The sequence below is a fragment of the Canis aureus genome, chromosome 11, assembly GCF_053574225.1.
Source record: "Canis aureus isolate CA01 chromosome 11, VMU_Caureus_v.1.0, whole genome shotgun sequence".
Classification (NCBI taxonomy): Eukaryota; Metazoa; Chordata; class Mammalia; order Carnivora; family Canidae; genus Canis; species Canis aureus.
The window spans coordinates 51,666,803-51,686,199 of record NC_135621.1 but is presented as its reverse complement, the minus strand read 5'-3'; the positions used below and the strand labels follow the sequence as shown (position 1 = coordinate 51,686,199).

The window sequence follows — 19,397 nt, the reverse complement described above, 5'->3', positions numbered from 1 at the left end:
TCACTGCCTAGATAGGTCATCTTTAGTGATTCTCAACTAGAGACATATGGCAATGTCTGCAAATACTTTTGACTGTCACAAACCTTGTGGCAGGGGGCTACTATCGGCATCTCGTGGGTAGAGGCCAGCAATGTTGCTAAGTATCTTACAATGCACAAGAAAGCCTCTCACAATAAAGAATTACCCAGTGCAAAATGTCAGTGGTGTCACTGTTGATAAACTCTGCTTTACATGAAATTCATGGTCAACTAGCCCACCCACACAAGCAACGTTTCCAAAAGTCTCCTATTCTATTAAGAGAACAGAAAACAAAACAAAACGAAATGGCCATGTAACTGAGAAAGACTTCTAACAAGGTAGGCAGGGATATAAACGAACATATAAAAACAACTGGTAAACAGATAAAAACAACCTGGGTGGCTCAGTTAGTTGTGCCTGACTCTTGATCTCAGCCCAGGTCTTGATCTCAGGGTTGTGAGTTTAAGCCTCTAGTTGGGCTCCATACTGGGTATAGAGCTACTTAAACAAAACAAAACAAAAAAAGCAACTGGAAAGAGAGGCTCTGTATGAAGAAGAAAACTCTAAAAAACTATATTTGACTTCTACTTATAACCATGATTAGTGGGGACCAGATTTACCTTCCTGCTCTAAACAACCAGAAAACTGGACAAGATTTTGAAGACTGTTTTCCGATATTGGGTAACAGGGAGTTCACGAGTTCCTTTCCCATCTAAGTTCTGGGTTTGACTTTTTAAAAACATTTTTTTTTTTAAATTTAGTTTGAGTATAGTTAACATTCAGTATTATATTAGTTTCAGGGGTACGCTATAGTGATTCAACAATTCTATACATTATTGCATGCTTATAATGATAAGTGTACTCTTTCTGGAATAGACTTTGGTGTATAAATATGGCGTTTTAATTTACTGAAGAATTTCCCCCCTGATTTACAATGCAACCTTTCCATATAGGGATTCATCCACTCCTGGTCTGTTTCTGTCTTTGTGCTGGTACCATACTGTATTAATCCTTCACAGTGTTGCTGGAAACTCAAATCCATCTGTTTGATCTTTAAGTTGCTAAAACTACAAATCTTTTAGCATGATGGAAAATTAAAAACCAAGAACACTATTGCCATCTGGTGGAGAGACCTACTATTACCATATCTAAATGAGATCCTCTGTGACTCACCTCTTCACTCCCCCATTTAGTCAATGAATCCTGAAAAATCTTCCTTTATCAGGTCTTTCTAATCTGTCCCTTCGCTTCCATTCTCCTGGTACCTACAACTAAATCTACTTCCTACTTTGCTAGGATTGTTGCCTTTGAACCAGCTCCTCTCTATAGTCACCATTCTTTCAACATTTTCCTTGTTCCTATTGTCAAACAATAGGAACAATTTCACATTAATACAATTTCACATTAATTCTACGGGTTGCTTATCAAGTTCTTGCTCATGAGAAATCATTTTGGAACCAGAAACAGCAATCTAATTAGGGACAAACAGAGAACAAAGTAGAGGTTCAGTAAATGTTAGATGAATTGAAAGTAGTTATTTAGTACCATTTATTCATTTGCCAAATTTATCTGGGAGATAGCATATGCATGTTTCCCACCTTTTTTTTTTTTTTCTTTTGTAATACCAGACTGATGAATGACATTCACATGTGTAATTTTTTCTGTGGGCTTACCTAAAAGATTCTTTTTAATTGCAAAATACATGACCCATATAAAAAAAAAATTCAGCGTTCTGTATGGATAATGTTGGGAGGCAGCATTCTCACTGTGGAAGAAGATGCAAATATGGAATGGGGAAAGACAAGAAAAAATCCAGTGGGGGTGAATTGGAATTGGAGGTGTTACTAAAACTTGTGGTTTCTAATATCTGTGTTTCTTAGCTCTTTCTGTTCAAAGATGCAATGGCAACCCAGCAAGCCCAGATCTTAGTATTCAAACACCGTTCTCCACTAAAAGAAACTAGGGATTTTTGGAGAAATGGCTGGTTCTATGGCTGGGTAGGAAAAAAATACAGGATAAACTTGAAAATATCTTGTGCTGGAAAGTAAGAAAGTCTTCAAAAAAGGATGGGAACATGTCTAAAAGACCCAGGAGCCACCTTGAAAGGTCTCCCACTGGCCAAATCTGGGACAACTTGACATTAAAACAAATGAGAGTAACAGACCTGAATAAAATAGCAATCCATGAATTCAAAGTTGGAAAAAGAAAGCTTTTCCTTATAGCTGAATGCCAACTAATAAACGTCAAAGGAATGATAGAATTGGAAAGCCATTTGGCAACTCTCAGGGTAACAATTAATTCAGCCAAAAAATATCACTGGATGCTAAAATTAGTGTGTGAAACTTTGCTGAGAAACAAGAGTATTTACAGTCTCCAAGTATCTCTACAAAATGCTTAATAGAAAAAATATTAACTTGACAGTGAAGAATCTAGCAGACACCATCTAAAACAAGTGATCCAAATTAACTCCTTGTAATGGGACAACCGATACAATAAGATGCACTGAAAGGCCACACCATCACGTCTATGATGTTCCTGCCAACAACATGTGAACTCAATCTGTGAAGAAATATCAGAAATACTCAGATCTTAATCTGAGAATTTGTAAAATAATTGACCTGTGTGTTTCATGACCTTGACATTTTTGAAAGATAGACTGAAGAACTGTTCTAGATTAAAGGAGACAGAATAGAGATGTGGCAACTAAATGTACTGTGCTATCCTGATTTGGATCCTGGACTTATTTTTTGTTTTAACAAAGGCCAGCCATTACTGGGACAATGAGTGAACTATGGAAAAGATTAGGTAATGGTATTGTATTAATGTCAGTTTTCTGGTTTTGAGAATTGTGCTATGTTGTACAAGAAAATATCCTCATTCTTAAGAAATATACACTTAAGTATTTGTGGTAAAAGGGCATCGTATCTGTAATTGACATTCCGATGGTCAGAAAAAAAGCATTTATTCTATATAGATATTCTATATAGCTATCTATACTGATAAAGGGAAATCTCTTCCTTAGTGTAGGATGACAATTAGTTAATAAAGAATGATGTAGTTAGAAAATCAGTTTTGTAAACATCACAGTAAAAAATATTTTCAGAAAAGAATCATCAAAGATGCTAAATCTACAAGGGGCAGGTTTGATGAGGAACAGAATATCAACATGGTCTCAAAAGTTTCTCCTCACAGATTATCTACTAGTTGCAAAAGGAAAAATAGTAACTATACAGTGGAGACACTGGATGAGATCTCACCCAATTGATAAAAATGGACATTAATACAAGGCAAAGGGATATGGAGTCTGGATGTGATGTTAGGAGGCCACATCACTCACAGCATGTCAGCTCACAATGCATAACACAAATCTAACCACAGGAAAGAAAAAAAAAACGTAAACTGAAAGAAAATCTGTATTTTAACTGTCCTGCATTCTTTAATAGGTCAATACTACAAAAGTCAATGGCTGAAGAACTGTTCCAGAGGACAGAACCATGATAATCTAACATATGATCCTGGACTAGATTCTGTAGCTGAAAAAAAATTACCAATGGAACAACTGAAATTGCAATAGGGGCTGTAGATGAAAGTAACAGTGACAGCACTGTTAAATACCTGCATTTGAGAACTGTACTCAGAGTCCTTGTTCTCATGAAGGACATCTGTAATGTTAAAGGCAAAAGCATAGGTCTGCAATGTACTGTCAGATAGGTCAAGAAAAAATAGTTAATGAGACATTATTAAGAGTCAAAATGCAGAACCATGTGGGTTTCTTCTACTTAAAATTCTCAGAACATATACATACATGTGCACATAAATATATCTAGGACAGTATAATTAGTAGTCTCTTATATAAGTGAGGTAGGAACTAAAATGTATTAGGTTGTTGGCACGAGGGCAAATGGTTGTCTCTTTTCTCAACCTCCAGCCACTCCGCAGAGAAACTATCTTTTTTGTATTTGCACACAAGCTTCTGCAGGGGTAATTCTGTCCTTTTTAAGATTTTATTTATTTATTCATCAGAGACACACAGAGAGAGGCAGAGACAAAGGTAGAGAGAGAAGCAGGCTCCCTGCATGGAGCCTGATGTGGGACTCAATCCCAGGACCGTGGGATCATGCCGAGCTGAAAGCAGACGCTCAACCACTGAGCACCCAGGCATCCCTGCACAGGTGTAATTCTTACATCATTTTGATGGCTGCATATTCTATGAATGAATGTACTTAAAGGTGTTCTACTGGCATTTGTTTCTAACACGTATATTTTAAATACAATCTGAGATTTAAAAAATACATTATTTTATCATTTTTACATTTTTTTGTTTTTTTTTTCATTTTTACATTTTGTTTGATAAAAGCTAGTCTTAATTCTGTCGTCTTATATATTTTTTTATTTTTTTAGATCCTGGAGTGAGATAGAGAGATGGGGGAGGGGGAGAGGGAGAATCTTAAGCAGGCTCCACGTCTAGCATAGAGTCCATCATGGGGCTTGATCTCATGACCCGGAGATCATGACCTGAGCCCAAACCAAGAGTTGAACGACTAACTTGAGCCACCCAGATGTCCCTTATAGTTTGTTTTTCTGCTTTCCTTTTAAAAAAATATTTTATGTTCACATTTTGTTTGCGGATTTTCCTTCTCATTGAACAAATTTTATTCAATTTATGGCTGTTATATTATTGTTTCAATAATATGAAGATTTGTAACACTTAAGAGTCTATCCTGAGTATAAAACTAATGAAAATCTTCGCAGAAGAACTGGAGTCGGGCCAGTAGATCATTTCTGGAAGGGAGTTATACAAGGCATGAATATGAAATACGAGTTGTGGAAGTCTAGATCCAAGCTGATACTTGAGAATTGTACTTTCCCAGAGTCAACCAACCCAATGGATCTGGACCACTCTCTAACTGGATTCTATTACAGGTTCCTTGTATTGATTTTTAAAAAAGATTTTATGTATTTATTCATGAGAGACACGACACACACACACACACACACACAGAGGCAGAGACACAGGCAGAGGGAGAAGCAGGCTCCCTGCAGGGAGCCCGATGTGGGACTTGATCCCGGGACTCCAGGATCACGCCCTGAGCCAAAAGCAGACGCTTAACTACTGAGCCACCCAGGTGTCCCCCTTGTATTGATTTTAATTAAAAAAACAAAAACAAAAACAAAAAACAAAAAAAAAAAACCTTAATTGATTAAAGTGTGAGAAGATACTTCCTGGTCCTAGAGCTATATTTGTTGTATTTTGCATCATCCTTATGATCATTGCGGATAAGAATAGCAATGTAGCCTAGAGAAATACTATTTTAAAAACATTACAGGTAAATGAAACCGTTAAAACTTTAAGTACTTTCCATCATAATTCAAAAACAAATAGAGGGATCCCTGGGTGGTGCAGCGGTTTAGCGCCTGCCTTTGGCCCAGGGCGCAGTCCTGGAGACCCAGGATTGAATCCCACGTCCGGCTCCCGGTGCATGGAGCCTGCTTCTCCCTCTGCCTGTGTCTCTGCCTCCCTCTCTCTCTCTCTGTGACTATCATAAATAAATTAAAAAAAAAAAAAAGAAATGTAGTATCTATACATGTATATCATTGTTATTTATCCTATATATTTTATAATATGTATTTTTACCTACTGCACTTGGCAATAGGAAATATGTTTTTGGTTTCCCATAGTAGGCTGCAAGCTTCAAAAGCAGAAGTCCTAAGCCTCTGAAGGCAGCATAAGAAAAAAATCTTTGACCTCAAAGTAATCTTTTAGCAGTCGTGTTATATATAAAAGAAGAGCCAAAATGTTGGTTTTGTTTTATTTATTTTTGGTGGGTGGGAGGGGAGATAAAAAAAAAAGTTTGTTTTTTGCTTCAAGGAGCTCTTCTCAAGAGTGGTAACTCATTCATTACACATTCCCATGGATGAGCACTGTTTTCTTAGCTTTCATGACAGTTTGAGTTCAAAGTAATGTACATAAAATATATTTTTTTGAAATTCAGTGTATTCATTTGGACACACATGGGGTGACCCTTGTGTTCTCATTCTCAGACAAAAGGTACTGGCACTTTGGCTTCAAGAACGAATAAAAGGTATCATAAATACAACTGCGATTTGGGTCTGGGCTAATGACTAAGGAACTACTCAGCTATAATGGTCTCAGATATTTCAATGCCCTGTGAAGCAGAGTGATGAGGATAAGAATTATATGAACAATGATAAATAAAAAGCATCTACAGAGACAGGAAAATATTTTTCATTAAATTTGCCAGTTACTCTAGTTCAGTAGGATGTTTGTGAGGAAAAGAACTACGGCAGGAAACTACTACGTTGTTGTTCAGAACTTTTTTTTTAGAACTACTTAAGAGCAAAAAAATGAATACCAACCAACTTCCTCAGTTTGATATTGTCTTAAAATGTGTTATTTTGTAACTTGAACACCTATGTTATGTCTTGAAAATTCAAAGCAAAATGTAAAATCATGTAGAAAGCCAGAAACGTCATCAATATATCTACACAGATGTTTGCTTGTAGTTTTTGGTGTCCAAAACTTTTTTTCCACACATTGCACAGATGCCTAAAACAAATAAACAAACATGTAAGCAATCAAATCATAATATCAACTAATAATACCAATCAAATATCTATTATCAACAGTTGGTTTATTTAAGTCACTCCTAAAGTTTAAAATGCAAGTTAACAGTGTGAGAGTAGAGCAAAAGAAAGCACAGACCTGTAACTAGGAACAAGTTCTAAGTTTTATCTTGCCTTAGAGAAAAGAACACTTGACTAACAGAATCTATGAATGGCTACTCCTTGATATGAATAGAAAAAAATGGGTTTTGAAAGAAACTTACCCTTTTTGTAGGCACAGCCCTGGCAGTAATGAGAACCCGGTTGGTGCACGGAACTTTTACAAATTCTGCAAGTGGAGAACTTATTCTTTCCATATGGATCAAATCTAGAGTTGTGTTTTTAAGAGAAAAAAGATGTATAATAGAACAGAACACTTAAATGACCTCCCTTAAGCAACAAATGGGATTAATCCATGCTCTTTGTTCCCTCTGTCAAACTCTACAATTGACAGGCACACTTGCAGCTGGCTCCTCTCACCGCACCTGCACACTGCTGCCCCTTCCATGTGAGTTGCATGCTTATGAAGAGTCAGTTACTTAATCCCAAACCTGTTTCTATGAATTGTATTTGCCCATATATTTGTGTGATATAGTTACATATTATGGAAACTGATGAAATGTGGGTGCAAAAAGAGTGACCAATTCTCTTAAAAACTAGGAGAATGGGGACATCTGGGTGGCTCAGCAGTTTGGTGCTTGCCTTTGGCCCAGGGTGTGATCCTGGAGTCCCAGGATCGAGTCCCACATCAGGCTCCCTGCATGGAGCCTGCTTCTCCCTCTGCCTGTGTCTCTGCCTCTTTCTCTGTGTCTCTCATGAATAAATACATAAATAAAAAATTAAAAAAAAAAAACTATGAGAATGCTTTAGGATGGCTAGATAAGTGTGAATCACTGAACTGCCACCGAATTCGGTGAGGCAACTTCAAAATAGGGGTAAGATCGTAAGTGGAAGGATTTGGCACTTTGCAAGTATGTCAGTTCTTGCTCCGCTTGAAAGATACTGCAAATAAGCCTTTTGGTTATGATTTATGTAAGGTAAATGATGAAGAAAGCTCTTATCAGTAGACTCATACTCAAAAAGCCTGTCTCAGTGCCAAATGACTGATGAATGCATGTGCTGTGATGTGCTGTGACTTACAGTAAGTGTATCGTTTAATAATTGCCTCCTTTAGCTGACATTTTCCATTAATTGACCTGATTCCTTTGCATAAAAGAGTTTCTACTACATAAAAATGCCACCTTATAGTGAATGGAGTAGAAGATAATTTCCCCTAAATTGGCCATAACTTTTGTAACAATACTCATATACCGAATACCAACACTATCCTAGACCTGGTTTCTTCTCTTGGGATATAATACAATAGTTCATTTTCAAAGGTTAATTTTTCCAAACCCAAAAGAATGTCACTTTACTGTGCACTCTTTTTAAAAAGCTCAATTTGTATGTAGCCATATGGATGACTACTTTCACTTCACATTTTATTCTAAGGTGCACATTTAGGACACCTGTGTGGCTCCCCAGGGTTCTAGGATCGAGTCCCACATCAGGCTCCTTGTGTGGAGCCTGCTTCTCCCTCTGTCTGTGTCTCTGCCTCTCTGTCATGAATAAATAAATAAAATCTCTAAGGAGCCCATTTTAGTATGTCTGAAATCTTACAATTAATTGGCAGGGTTTTTCCTTTCTTAAAGCAATGACATGTCTATTAAATGTGGTATCTTAGATTCATGTAATACTATAGTACGCTTTCCAAAGTGAGACATTTAGAGTATCCAAAGTAATAGCTACTTCTTAATGATATTGGAGTAAGGCTGGGAACATAAAGGAACTGGAAGTATCTAAAACTGTACAATCTATAAAAATTATGACATAGTTAATAACTGAACGGTCGTAGGGGACATCGGTAAGTCAGAGTAATACTTAGTGTGATGCTTTGCTGAAGATTAAGTCTACTATGCTGTTTTATATCCATTACTTAATAAGCGCCATTAAGTGCCAGGCACTACAGGCAGTAAAAATATTATTATTATTATTATTTCTAATCCTTGGGATAGTGTCATGAAACAGGTATTTATTCATTCAGCAAATATATAGTGAGTGCCTACCATAAGCCTGTCATTGTTTTCATACAAAAGAGGGATCTAACAGACAAAGCCTCTTGCCCTCCTTAAGCTGACATTCTAATAAGACCAATAGGTAAAGGACAGACAGTATATAAAGGCAAACACGCTTTTCAGGTGGTGATATGCCTTGTAGAGAAAATTCAAACAGGATATTGTGGTAGACATGAGGGGAAGGAGGGAAGACATTAATTCAAATACTGGTTAGGGACCCACTCCCTACAGTAAGCTCTGCAGGACGGGCTCTAGGAGGAGGGAGCAGCAAGCATGAACCAATTCCAGTAGGAGTGGGCTTGGTCTATTTGATGCAGGAGTTGGTCAACAGGAATTCAGAGAGGTGGGAGGGGTGGGATCATGGAAAACCTTGCAAAGTGAAAGAGGGGTTAGATATATTCTACGTGAAAAGAAAAGCAATGCAGGGTTCTGAGAAAAGCATTTATGTGCCCTTTAAAGGACCTCTTTGGCTACTATGAGACTGAACTCTAAAGAATTAGAGAGGAAGCAGAAAGATGGAAAGATCTTACAGCATCTAAGAAAGAAATAACCAGTGGTTTGGAAGAGGGTAATAATAGTGAGATAAACAGAAGCAGGTGGATTCAGTTACATGTTGGTGGCAGAGCTAAAGAACTTGCTGATGAAAGGGAAGTGAGGAAAACGAAGGGATCAGTGCAGAATTCTAGGTCTTAGGCTTGAAAGGCTTGGACTGGACAGTAGTAGATGATAAGAATCTGGTTGGAAGACTGCAGGAACAAGAGGTTGCCTGTTAGACACCAAATTGATAAGTAGGTAGTTGGATATATTTCTGGAGTTCAGAGGAGAAGTCAGGACAGGAGGTATAGATCTGGGAGTCATTAACATACAGTTTGAATTTATTTATTTATTTATTTATTTTTATTTATTTATTTTTTAAATTTTATTTACTTATGATAGTCATACAGAGAGAGAGAGGCAGAGACATAGGCAGAGGGAGAAGCAGGCTCCATGCACCAGGAGCCCGATGTGGGATTTGATCCCGGGTCTCGAGGATTGCGCCCTGGGCCAAAGGCAGGTGCCAAACCGCTGCGCCACCCAGGGATCCCAGTTTGAATTTAAAGCCATTAGACTAAAGTCACTTGAGGAGAGATTATACATTTATAAACAGAAAAAAAAGAGAAAGGTCTAGGACTGAGTCTAGAGGCACTTGACTGAGAAGGAACAGCGAGTTGGGAGGAAAAAAAGAGTGTGGTACTCCAGAGCCAAGCGAATAGAAGGTTGCAGGAGCATCAGGCTGGCTCAGTCAATGGAGCATGTGACTTCTGATCTTGAGACTTTTGAGTTCAGGTCCCACATTGGGGGTAGAGTTTATACAAAAAAGAGAGAGAGAGAGAGAGAGAGAGAGAGAGAATAGAAGGTTGCAAAAATGCAAGTCATTACAAAGGTTAAATAAAATGAGAATAGAGAAGTCCATTAGGTGTGATCCTGCCAAGCACAGCTGCATGGGTTGGTGGGGCTGAAGCCCTGACTGGAGTGGCTGAAGTCAAGAATAGAACTTTAAAGTCACTGAGAAAGCATCTGGATAAGGCTTCTGAAAACTTCTGCTGTGAAGGGAAGCAAGGAAATGGGGTGGCACTGGAAGGGTTCATGGATTTTTTTAAGACTGGAAATAATAAAGCATAGAGTTCAAAAGTGGTTTTTAGGGTGGGAGACACTTTTATCTCCATTCTTAGATGAAAAAGTAAAGTTCAAAAAAGTCAAGAAACTGGCTTCACTTCCTTCCTTAAGGTCCCAGAGCTAGACAGGGACGGTCTAAACTCAAATTTAAGGCTGACTTCAGAGCTTCTGATCTGACCACATCTATTGCCTCCGATTTGTATGTTATTTAAGAACTAGATAAAATAACCTAAAATAAAACCAAACCAAGCAATATTATTCTAAAACTAGTCCTATAAAACATACCACACTGAAGCACCTGAATGAAACTACAAAGTGATTTTAGGGATAAGGCAAGAAACCAGTTTGCAAAAGAAAAAAAAAGGAACAAGATAAAATAAAAGTCATGTTTTCTGCTGAAATTATATATATGAAAAAATATAGCTCTAATATCTTCATATGTTGATATACTGAGGAGAAGCAGGGTGAAGCCAGCAGGTTATAACAGATAGCTTGGCTTTGCATGCTAGGAACTATTGACCAGTTTTATCACAACAAAATGATGCATACCCAATTCATTCTGGTATGCTTAAGACCAAAAAGAGTGGAAAGTCAGATGCCTGTGGGTAGAGTGGCTGCTTCTATACTTACCTTGCTTTTTTTGAAGTCAAAGCTTTATTTTCATTCAACTTTCTTCCACCACTTTCTAAATCAAGGTATACATGTATTTTAGTAGGTTATTTCTGCACATTTCACTATAACATATACATTTAACATTTAACAATTAGTTAAAGAGTTCATTCTTTGACCTCCTACCACTTGAATAGCCTATATAAAAATTTTCAAAAATCCTTAGTTAATAGCCAGGTTTTTAAGACATTACTTCAAAAGGAAACATTTATTATGAAACAGTAAAACTGTGGATAATCATTTTATTTTTCAGACTCAAGAGGACTTTAGGGATGGGTCTACATTTAATTTATCTAGTGTAAAATCTTGAAGTCACTACTGTGGTGCCAAGACCCTGAATACAGTACAAGCGTTTCTTTTTCTTCCCTTTAGAAATATCTCAACTATGTATAATGATATGATGGTGAAAATGTAAATGTGTGAATGATTTGTTCATGAATTTTTATAAAAGTCAGGTGAAGAGGGAGGAATACACACTTTAATAAAGTGGAATCAAATCAGTTACTATGATCTACTCATTGGTTGAAAATCATTTCATGATTTTGCTATCTCTTGCCTAACAAATAAAAAAAGATTAAATTGTTAGGGGATCTGGAATTCTTTAATATTTAGGAGATGAGGGGCACCTGGATGGCTCAGTTGGTTAAGCAGCTGCCTTTAGCTCAGGTCATGATATCAAGGGTCTGGGATTGAGCTCCCTGCTCAGTGGAGAGTCTGCTTCTTCCTCTCCCTCTGCCCCTCCCCCCATATCTTGCTTGCATACACATTCTCTCTAATAAATAAAATCTTAAAAAAAAAAAGAGAGAGATGGAATACTTTGCACATAAAAGAGTTCTTTTTACAAATAATGTAAAAGCTAAAACATTAGTCACAGGAAGTACCGGATTCAACTTCCTCTTTCCCAAATGGAAAAATACCTGTGGTATTCCTTGCACCGTCTTTCCATGTGTCTGGAGTGATAACAGTACCAAGTTTCTTTTCACCTGTTATAACAAGATAGTAAAAGTAAGGGGAATTTGGATTTACTATTTAATAAATACACTACATTGTGCCTAAAGTTCAGTGTATCAACCACCGTCTTGCAGTAGGAGCCTTTTCATGCTGGGGTACGGGCTGTGAACTGAGACTGAAGATACTAACTGTGGGCAATGGGTACCTGACCCAGTAAAATCTGTACAGTACGGTGGCTAATGGCAGGCTTTCCTTGTATATGTATGCTTTAAATAAATCTGAAAAATCTAAACAAATCTGGTACACATATTTATTCCATAAATATTTACTACGCACTTATGATATATAAACCACTATAGAGAGTTCAGAGAAAAATAAAATGATAAATAAGATAAAGCTCTAGGTTTCAAGGAATATACAACATACTATTTTCTCTAATAGAAGTCCTTAGTCTGGGTTCCATGGCTAGACCTCAGAAGACAAGTGGACAGGATGAAGCTGTATACCAAACTACTGTATATTCATTTTTCTTCTTGTAAGAGTCCATAGCTTTCAGGGCACCTGGGTAGCTCAGTCAGTTAAGTGTCTAAGTGTCTGCCTTCAGTTCTGGTCATGATCTCAGGGTCCTAGGATCGAACCCCACATGGGGCTCCCTGCTCAGCGTGGAGTCTGCTCCTCCCTCTCCCTCTGCCCCTCCCCCTGCTTGTGCTCCCTCAAGTGCACAAATAAATTAAAAAAAAAAAAAAAAGAGTCCATAGCTTTCATCAGATTTTTAGAGAGGTCAGAGACCTCTGAAAAAGAACCATTCAAACCAAAATATAACCTAGAAAATAAAAAGCATAGTAATGGATGGCTAAAGTACTAGGAGAAATACCATAGGGGAAGAAATAACCTGAGCTAGGGAAATCCAGGAAAGCCTTTGGAGGAGACAGGAAGAGGGTCTGGGTGTGGCAATGGGATTGTGAAGACAGAGGAGAGAGGATAAAGGCAAACTAGAGAAAGGCTGTATCTTGAATGAAGGCACAGAAAGCTAAGGGTACATGTGGTCTTGCAAAGTAGCTTGGTTTGGCCAGAGTGAAGGTAAGAGTACGTGAAAACAAAGTTGGAAAGATAAGCTGAGCCTTCATTGTGGAGGGTCATCCTGAATCCGGGCTCCAAATATAAAACCCCAAATTATTCTCTGCACATTGAGTATTTATTAAAGGCTTTAAATTCAGGAAATGATAGAGTGCACTTATATTTAGGTTCAATTCAAATGTCTGTTGTGATTACTCTAAACCATGCCCTGGCATAATGATGAAGGGATGGTAAGACACAGTCTCTACCCTTTGGTCCTACTGTTTAGCATTTGGTCAGAATGTAATACTTGTTGCATGAATGAAAAGAAAAGGTGACAAAAATGCAAGAATGAAAGATGGAGTCAAGGTTTAATTGAGCATTTTTATATGGAAGGGGAGCTGATTAAAGATTCCAAAGGATATAGTGACAAATAAAGAGGTACGGAAGGATGGCAACAAGGACACGAGTAGAATTTTTCTTGGAAAAAGGGAAAGAAGTAAATGAGTATGGATGTGGATCTGTTTACAGGTATCGTAAAAGAAGTTGATAATGTTCCCATTTAATTACCTTGCTTGTCTTATACCTATAAGGAGGTATTTGTCAACAGAGGATGAGGTAGATGAAGGTGGGGGAAATTTAAGGGATTAGAGAGTTTGGAATAGTCACTAGTGACAAAGGGCAAGAGGGCTGACTAAAGAGAAGTAAAAAAGACCAATGAATAGTATTAAAGATCTTGGAGAATAGGAATTGTACACTTTTAGTGGTACCAATTGGTTCATTTATGAGTTTTCCCCAGTGGCCTTCACATGCATGCAGGACAGTTTAAGGAGAGAAGAGGCAAAAGCAGAGAGAACACAGTTTGAAGAGAAAGGAGCTGGGAGGGGATCACATTAGTTTAACTCAAGAGTGATGGGGACCTCAGGTAGGTTATTTAAGGGGTAAATGAGAGGCTAGGGAAAATATGAGCTATTGAATGGAAGTAACAATAGCAGGACAGGCAAGTGTTTGGATGCAGGTTGACAAAGGGATACCAGAACGAATGAGCGATGAATAAGGCTTTATGAATGGGTGACTGGGAGGACTGCCATGCCATTAAATGATGGAAGAGAAGTTACAGATTTATAAAGTAGGATGACAAATTCAGTCTTGGAAGTACTATACTACTATGTAACAACCAGATGAAGGTTCCCAGTATTGTCTGGAGAAATTTCTTCTATTGGTCTTGGTATAGAGAGAAGTCGGCTGGAGATGTGGATTAGACATTCACTGGCATGGATAAACTACTTGAAGCCAGATATTTCCAAAACAAAGAGTCAAAAGAAGGGCAGATATCGATCACTGGGAAATATCTACTTTAAGGGAGAGGGAGAATAAGAAAACTTGGAGATTATAATGGTAAAGAAGAAGAGAAGTAAATTCAAAGAGAATCTAGATCAAGTTTCAAAGTCACAGAGAAGCAGAAAGGGACTGAAAGAAAGGTCTTTGAATTAAGAGTCTATTTTTATTTGGGGAATAAGATGGTACAGAAGGTAGAAAGGTACTAGAGCAAAGAAATAATACAGACTTTCAGAAGTGCAGAGAAGTAAAAAGCAAATGACCTTTTATGACATATATCACGTCCTAGAGCCAACTATGTGTATTTTAACATCACATCCGATCTTGGGTTCTCAAAATTTTTATGTGCCTTAGGAAATTACCTCTCAGAATTTGCCCAGTATCCTCAATTTTCCTGGGAAAAAAGCACTTATGGCGTAAAGAACATCACATAAAACAAGTTAAGCCCGTCAGAATGCCAGGCCTCTAAAGTTAAAATGTACGGAATTAACACAAATTACAAAGAAGGCTAATTTACATGTTTAGGAACTACCCTACATAAGAGAAAAGACATGGAGAAGGTGCATAACCTAAATATATGTAAGACATAGTTACTCAAACAAGCAAAACCAAAAAACCTCATAAGTACTGGATGGAGTAGAGTTAAAAGGACGTCAATGTCAAACAGCTTAATGTACTTTTTGGAGCAATGAAAATATTCTAAAATTGATTGTGGTGATGGTTGCACAACCCTGTGAATACGCTAAAAATAACAGAATGGCACATTTTAAATGGGTGACTTCTACCTATGCCAACTGGTAGAACTGCAATAATATTTTAAAAGCTTCATGTGAGATGATGATGTAAAGCATAGAAAAATGAAAATATCAGTCCCACTCTACTCCTCATAAAATGGAGCAGAGTTTAATGCTGAGTGCCACATACTGGGAGTTATGATAGGAATAACCAGTTTTTGAGTATACACTAAGGCACTTTTATATCAGGCTTTACCTGCATTATCTAATTCTCACAAAACCCCATAAATTATGTATTATTCTCATTTTTCAGAGGAGAAAACTGGAGCCAAGAAATATTAGGTAATTCACCATGGTTATTCCTTTACATAATGTAAAACCTGTGATTCAAACTCATGGGTGCCTGTGTTTAAAGGTTTATCTACTGGGGGGGAGGGGAGAATATAAACAGAATTGATCAAGTTAATGTTAATCCAGATAAGAGGACTTGAAATCTTGTTAAGAAAAGTCTAGCCTGAGGAAAAAGAGACTTAGGGATATGAGAGCCGTTTTAAAACATATAGACAGTCTGTGACATCAAAGAAATCCTAAGATACTTTCCAGAAACATCAAGGGTTTGCATTAGAATCACTGCCTGGCAACTGTAGGGATGAAGGATCTTTTCTTCTTTCTTTCTTTCTTTCTTTCTTTCTTTCTTTCTTTCTTTCTTTCTTTCTTTTTTTCTTTTCTTTTCAGATTTTATTTATTTATTCATGAGAGACACACAGAGAGAGCCGTAGAGACACAGGCAGAGGGAGAAGCAGACTCCATGCAGGGAGCCCGATGTGGGACCCCAGGTCACGCCCCGGGCTGAAGGTGACACTAAACCGCTGGGCCACCCGGGCTGCCCAAGAAGAACTTTCTAAAAGCCAGTGGCATCTACGCAGACTGTTTTGAAGGTAGTGAGGCTTTCTGAACCCTGCCTCAAGACCTCAGATATTCATGCAAAGAACATTTAAGTCAACATTTAAGGATGCTAACTTCGGGTTGCTCGTTAAAATACAGGATGCCCTGTTCAATTTAAATTTCAAATAAACAATGAATGGTGTTTTAGTATTGTCATGTCCTAAAGGTAAGCCCAAAGCGCTTTCAGTACTAAGAAGCTGCAAGCAAAGACAAGTCTCAAATATCGCATGGGATATACTTCTAAAAAAAGTATTCATTTTTAAAATGTCTGCTATATCTGGAAACTCTGGGTGTTGTAAAAATGACTTTTAAGATCCATTCCAATGCTGAGGGTCTGTGAGGCTAAGGAGCCAGTCAAGAGCTGTATGGGATGAAATCCCGGGGTGGGGCTGGGGGAGGCAAAGGAAATAGACAAATCAGTACAAAACTGAGAACACTCCGAATGCAAAACCAATGGGAACGGTCAAAGGGATAAAGGACAAAGGCTGGAATCAGAGACTTGAGGCCGAAAGAAAAGACAAAGAAAAGGCGAAGTCCCCGGAGAACTCCTGCTAGCTTCTCCTGGCCTCCTCCCAAAGATTCAGCCCCTTAACTCACATTTTTCGCACACCATCCTTCCCCGACGGTTCCCCCGGCGGCAGAAACAGCGGCAGCTCGAGAATGTCAACACAACAGCCGGGGCAGACGTCCCCTTCCGGGTTACGAAAATCCGCTTCCGGCCGCCCCGCCCTCCGCCCCGCCCACCCCACACCTGAGAGGCCGTGGGAGGCGGGGCTTCTCCCATTGCCCGCCCCTCCGCTCCTGCAATTGGCTGTGCCGCCTTGGGTCTCCGCCCCACAGGCTTGCGCCTGCGCGTTGGCCAGGGCGGCGAGTCGTACCTGATGGTGGGAGGTGGTAGCTCGCGCTCCTCTTCCGCTGGCGGGAGAGTTAGGTAAGCCCAGCGGCGCCCGCCCGGCACGCGAGCCTCCCGGGGTGCCAGCGGCCCCCACCCACTGCCCACGTGGCCGCGAGCGTCTATGCCCCCGGCCCGCTGGCGCCCGCCGCCCGCCCGAGGGCCACCCTTCCGGCGTGACCCGGGGGCAGCCCCGATGGACCCGGCCCTCGGATCCGTCCCTGTGTGTGGCGCCCTCCGTTCGTCTCGGTCTCCGCGCCCGTGCCCTTTTGCTTATGCCTCTCAGCGCGGCCCCGCCCCCGTTCACACTGGCGCGGGGTGAGGCTCGGGCAGAGTCCCGAGCGGCCGAGGTTGGCGGGGGGCTGCAGGGGCAGGTGCCGCGGGTTGCGCGGGTAAGCTCCGCAGCCTCCGGGGCGGTGGGCGCGGGCCGGGTCCGACCGCGGGGGCGGGGGCGCGGGCGCTGGCCGCCGGGGTGTGCTCGCCAGGGCCCACCCCCGCGGCTGCTTTCGCGGGGGGGCAGACCTTTGGCCCACCCTCTTCTCCTCGTTCGTTCATTCATTCATTCATTCAGTAAGCAGTTGGGTGCTGCTCCGTGTATTAGAGCCTCATCTGCCCATATCACTTGGGATTCTGAGAGCGGCCCAGAAACATACCCGAAGGGATAGTCCGCTCAGACGGTGTATTCCGGATCCTGCGCCCCTGCCCCTTGGTCAGCGGATCTGCCAGAGAGGTTTCCTTCCTCCCTTCTTGCTCTTCATCCCCTTCTCGGCCCCTGGAGTGTAGATTTATGTCAAAGAGGCGAGGGTTTGACGTGGCTATAGTGCTTGGGAGCTTGGGACCTTGGACATGTCTCCCAACGTGCCTTAGCCTGTTTCCTTATCAGTAGAATATTTGCCTTGGAAAATTATAATGTGAACTAGATCAGAGCTGTAAAGATAAGGCCTTGACTTGCCCTTTTGTTTTTCTGGAATATTCAACCACAGTGTAACATGGGTAACATGTGGACTGTTACTTTGATATTAGCCAGTACTATGTATAAGCTCTGCGTTAGGTAATTTATAAATAAACATATATGTTATACATACCACGATGTGTATTTTATAGAGAGAAAGAAAGATTTTTCTTCTTCTACTTACGCCCTACTTTTGATTGGAACCTAGCACCTGTAACGGACATTGTCATTTCGGTATTTCTGGAGCATTGGGATCCCTTAGTTTAGCATAATGTTCTTTGGCCTTTCCTGATTACACTGGCCACCATTTGAGTACTGAAGTGTGCACTTGGTATTGCTTGTCATTTGCCAGAAGAGGTGAACTACTGTGATGTTAGACAAGGGTCCCTAGTGGTTACAAAGAAGAAAAAAAAGCAGTTTAGTCAGAGTGTATCCATGGATCGGAGAACGCATAGCTTATATTTCCAACCAGAGCAAATCATTAATCTCTGCGTGTTTGTTTTCACCGTTGTGATTTCGACAAAAAAGAGAACGAAAAAGAAAAGGAAACGAATCCCTTAATTGGTCTTAGTACATGACCCTTTTACAGAAACTGGTTACAAATATTTAAGAAATTACTAAGTTTGGCCTTTTTAGGTTCTAAGACCTTTTTGAGCCAAACTAGTCTATATGTATATTTATATGTATGCATCTTCCCATATTCTGAAACTCGTAATTATTGCGCATAGAAAATTGATTTGTTCATGCTTACTTTTAGGCGTTGGAGCATTTAGACAATGGAAAAAAATCATTATTGGATATGCTCTTAATTTGTTTTTCATTAGATAGCGCCTTGAGAAAACACCATGAAAGATACTGATATCAAGAGACTACTGTATACCCATCTTTTGTGCATATTTTCAATTATCCTAAGCATCTGCATTCCATCGTTCTTCTTGGAGAATTTCTCAATATTGGAAACACACTTGACATGGTTGTGCATCTGTTCTGTTTTTGTAACTGCCGTCAATCTAGTGTTATATTTAATAGTGAAACCAAATGCATCCTCTAAAAGAAGTTCAATATCATACAAGGTAAGGCTTATTTCTTGGTAATTGATTTTTAGATAGAGGTGGTGTTTCTTTGAATAAAAGAATAGAGTATAAGTCAAGTACTCATGTAGTTATTTACAGTGAGTAAAGAGAACCTGATATTTTTTTTTTTTTTTCTCAAATCAGTAGCCTGTCATTGCTGGAAGGTTGCCCACAATGTTTGGATAGATCCTTGTCATGCATCAGTTGTGGAATTAGGTCTTTGGTGGATATTAGAGCATTATGAACCTAGATAGTCATGTCTTAGGTCACCATTGAAGATAAATACATGATGTAGCAATCATATCTTTATAAAGTTTACTTTATAAGACATTTCAGTTTATCTTCATTTATTTTTTTCCATTTCTGAAAGAAACT

General features: G+C 39.4%; 2 protein-coding genes across 6 annotated transcripts in view; one reads left to right on the top strand and one right to left on the bottom strand.

The window, feature by feature from the left end:
- Window positions 1-5,816: 5,816 nt before the first annotated feature.
- On the bottom strand, window positions 5,817-16,854 carry CRIPT (CXXC repeat containing interactor of PDZ3 domain). The gene is made up of 5 exons (XM_077915286.1): window positions 16,703-16,854; window positions 11,999-12,064; window positions 11,043-11,097; window positions 6,867-6,970; window positions 5,817-6,586 (listed from the first exon to the last, which is right to left on the bottom strand). Exons 1-5 carry the CDS (start codon window positions 16,716-16,718, stop codon window positions 6,522-6,524), a joined length of 306 nt encoding a protein of 101 aa, XP_077771412.1. The 5' UTR covers window positions 16,719-16,854; the 3' UTR covers window positions 5,817-6,521.
- A 29-nt stretch (window positions 16,855-16,883) lies between these two features.
- Window positions 16,884-19,397, top strand: part of PIGF (phosphatidylinositol glycan anchor biosynthesis class F) — a 35,702-nt gene continuing 33,188 nt past the window's right edge. For 3 of the 5 annotated variants that reach the window (XR_013389466.1, XR_013389465.1, XM_077915283.1), the window contains exons 1-2: window positions 16,884-17,036; window positions 18,774-19,022. Coding sequence is in view for 3 of the 5 variants with exons in the window: in XM_077915283.1 (XP_077771409.1) it covers window positions 18,795-19,022 (228 nt within the window). In the remaining 2 variants the exon portion in view is untranslated. Of the gene's footprint in view, window positions 17,037-17,169; window positions 17,390-18,773; window positions 19,023-19,397 lie in introns of those variants that run through there. The other 2 variants (XM_077915281.1, XM_077915282.1) reach the window with 2 other exon arrangements.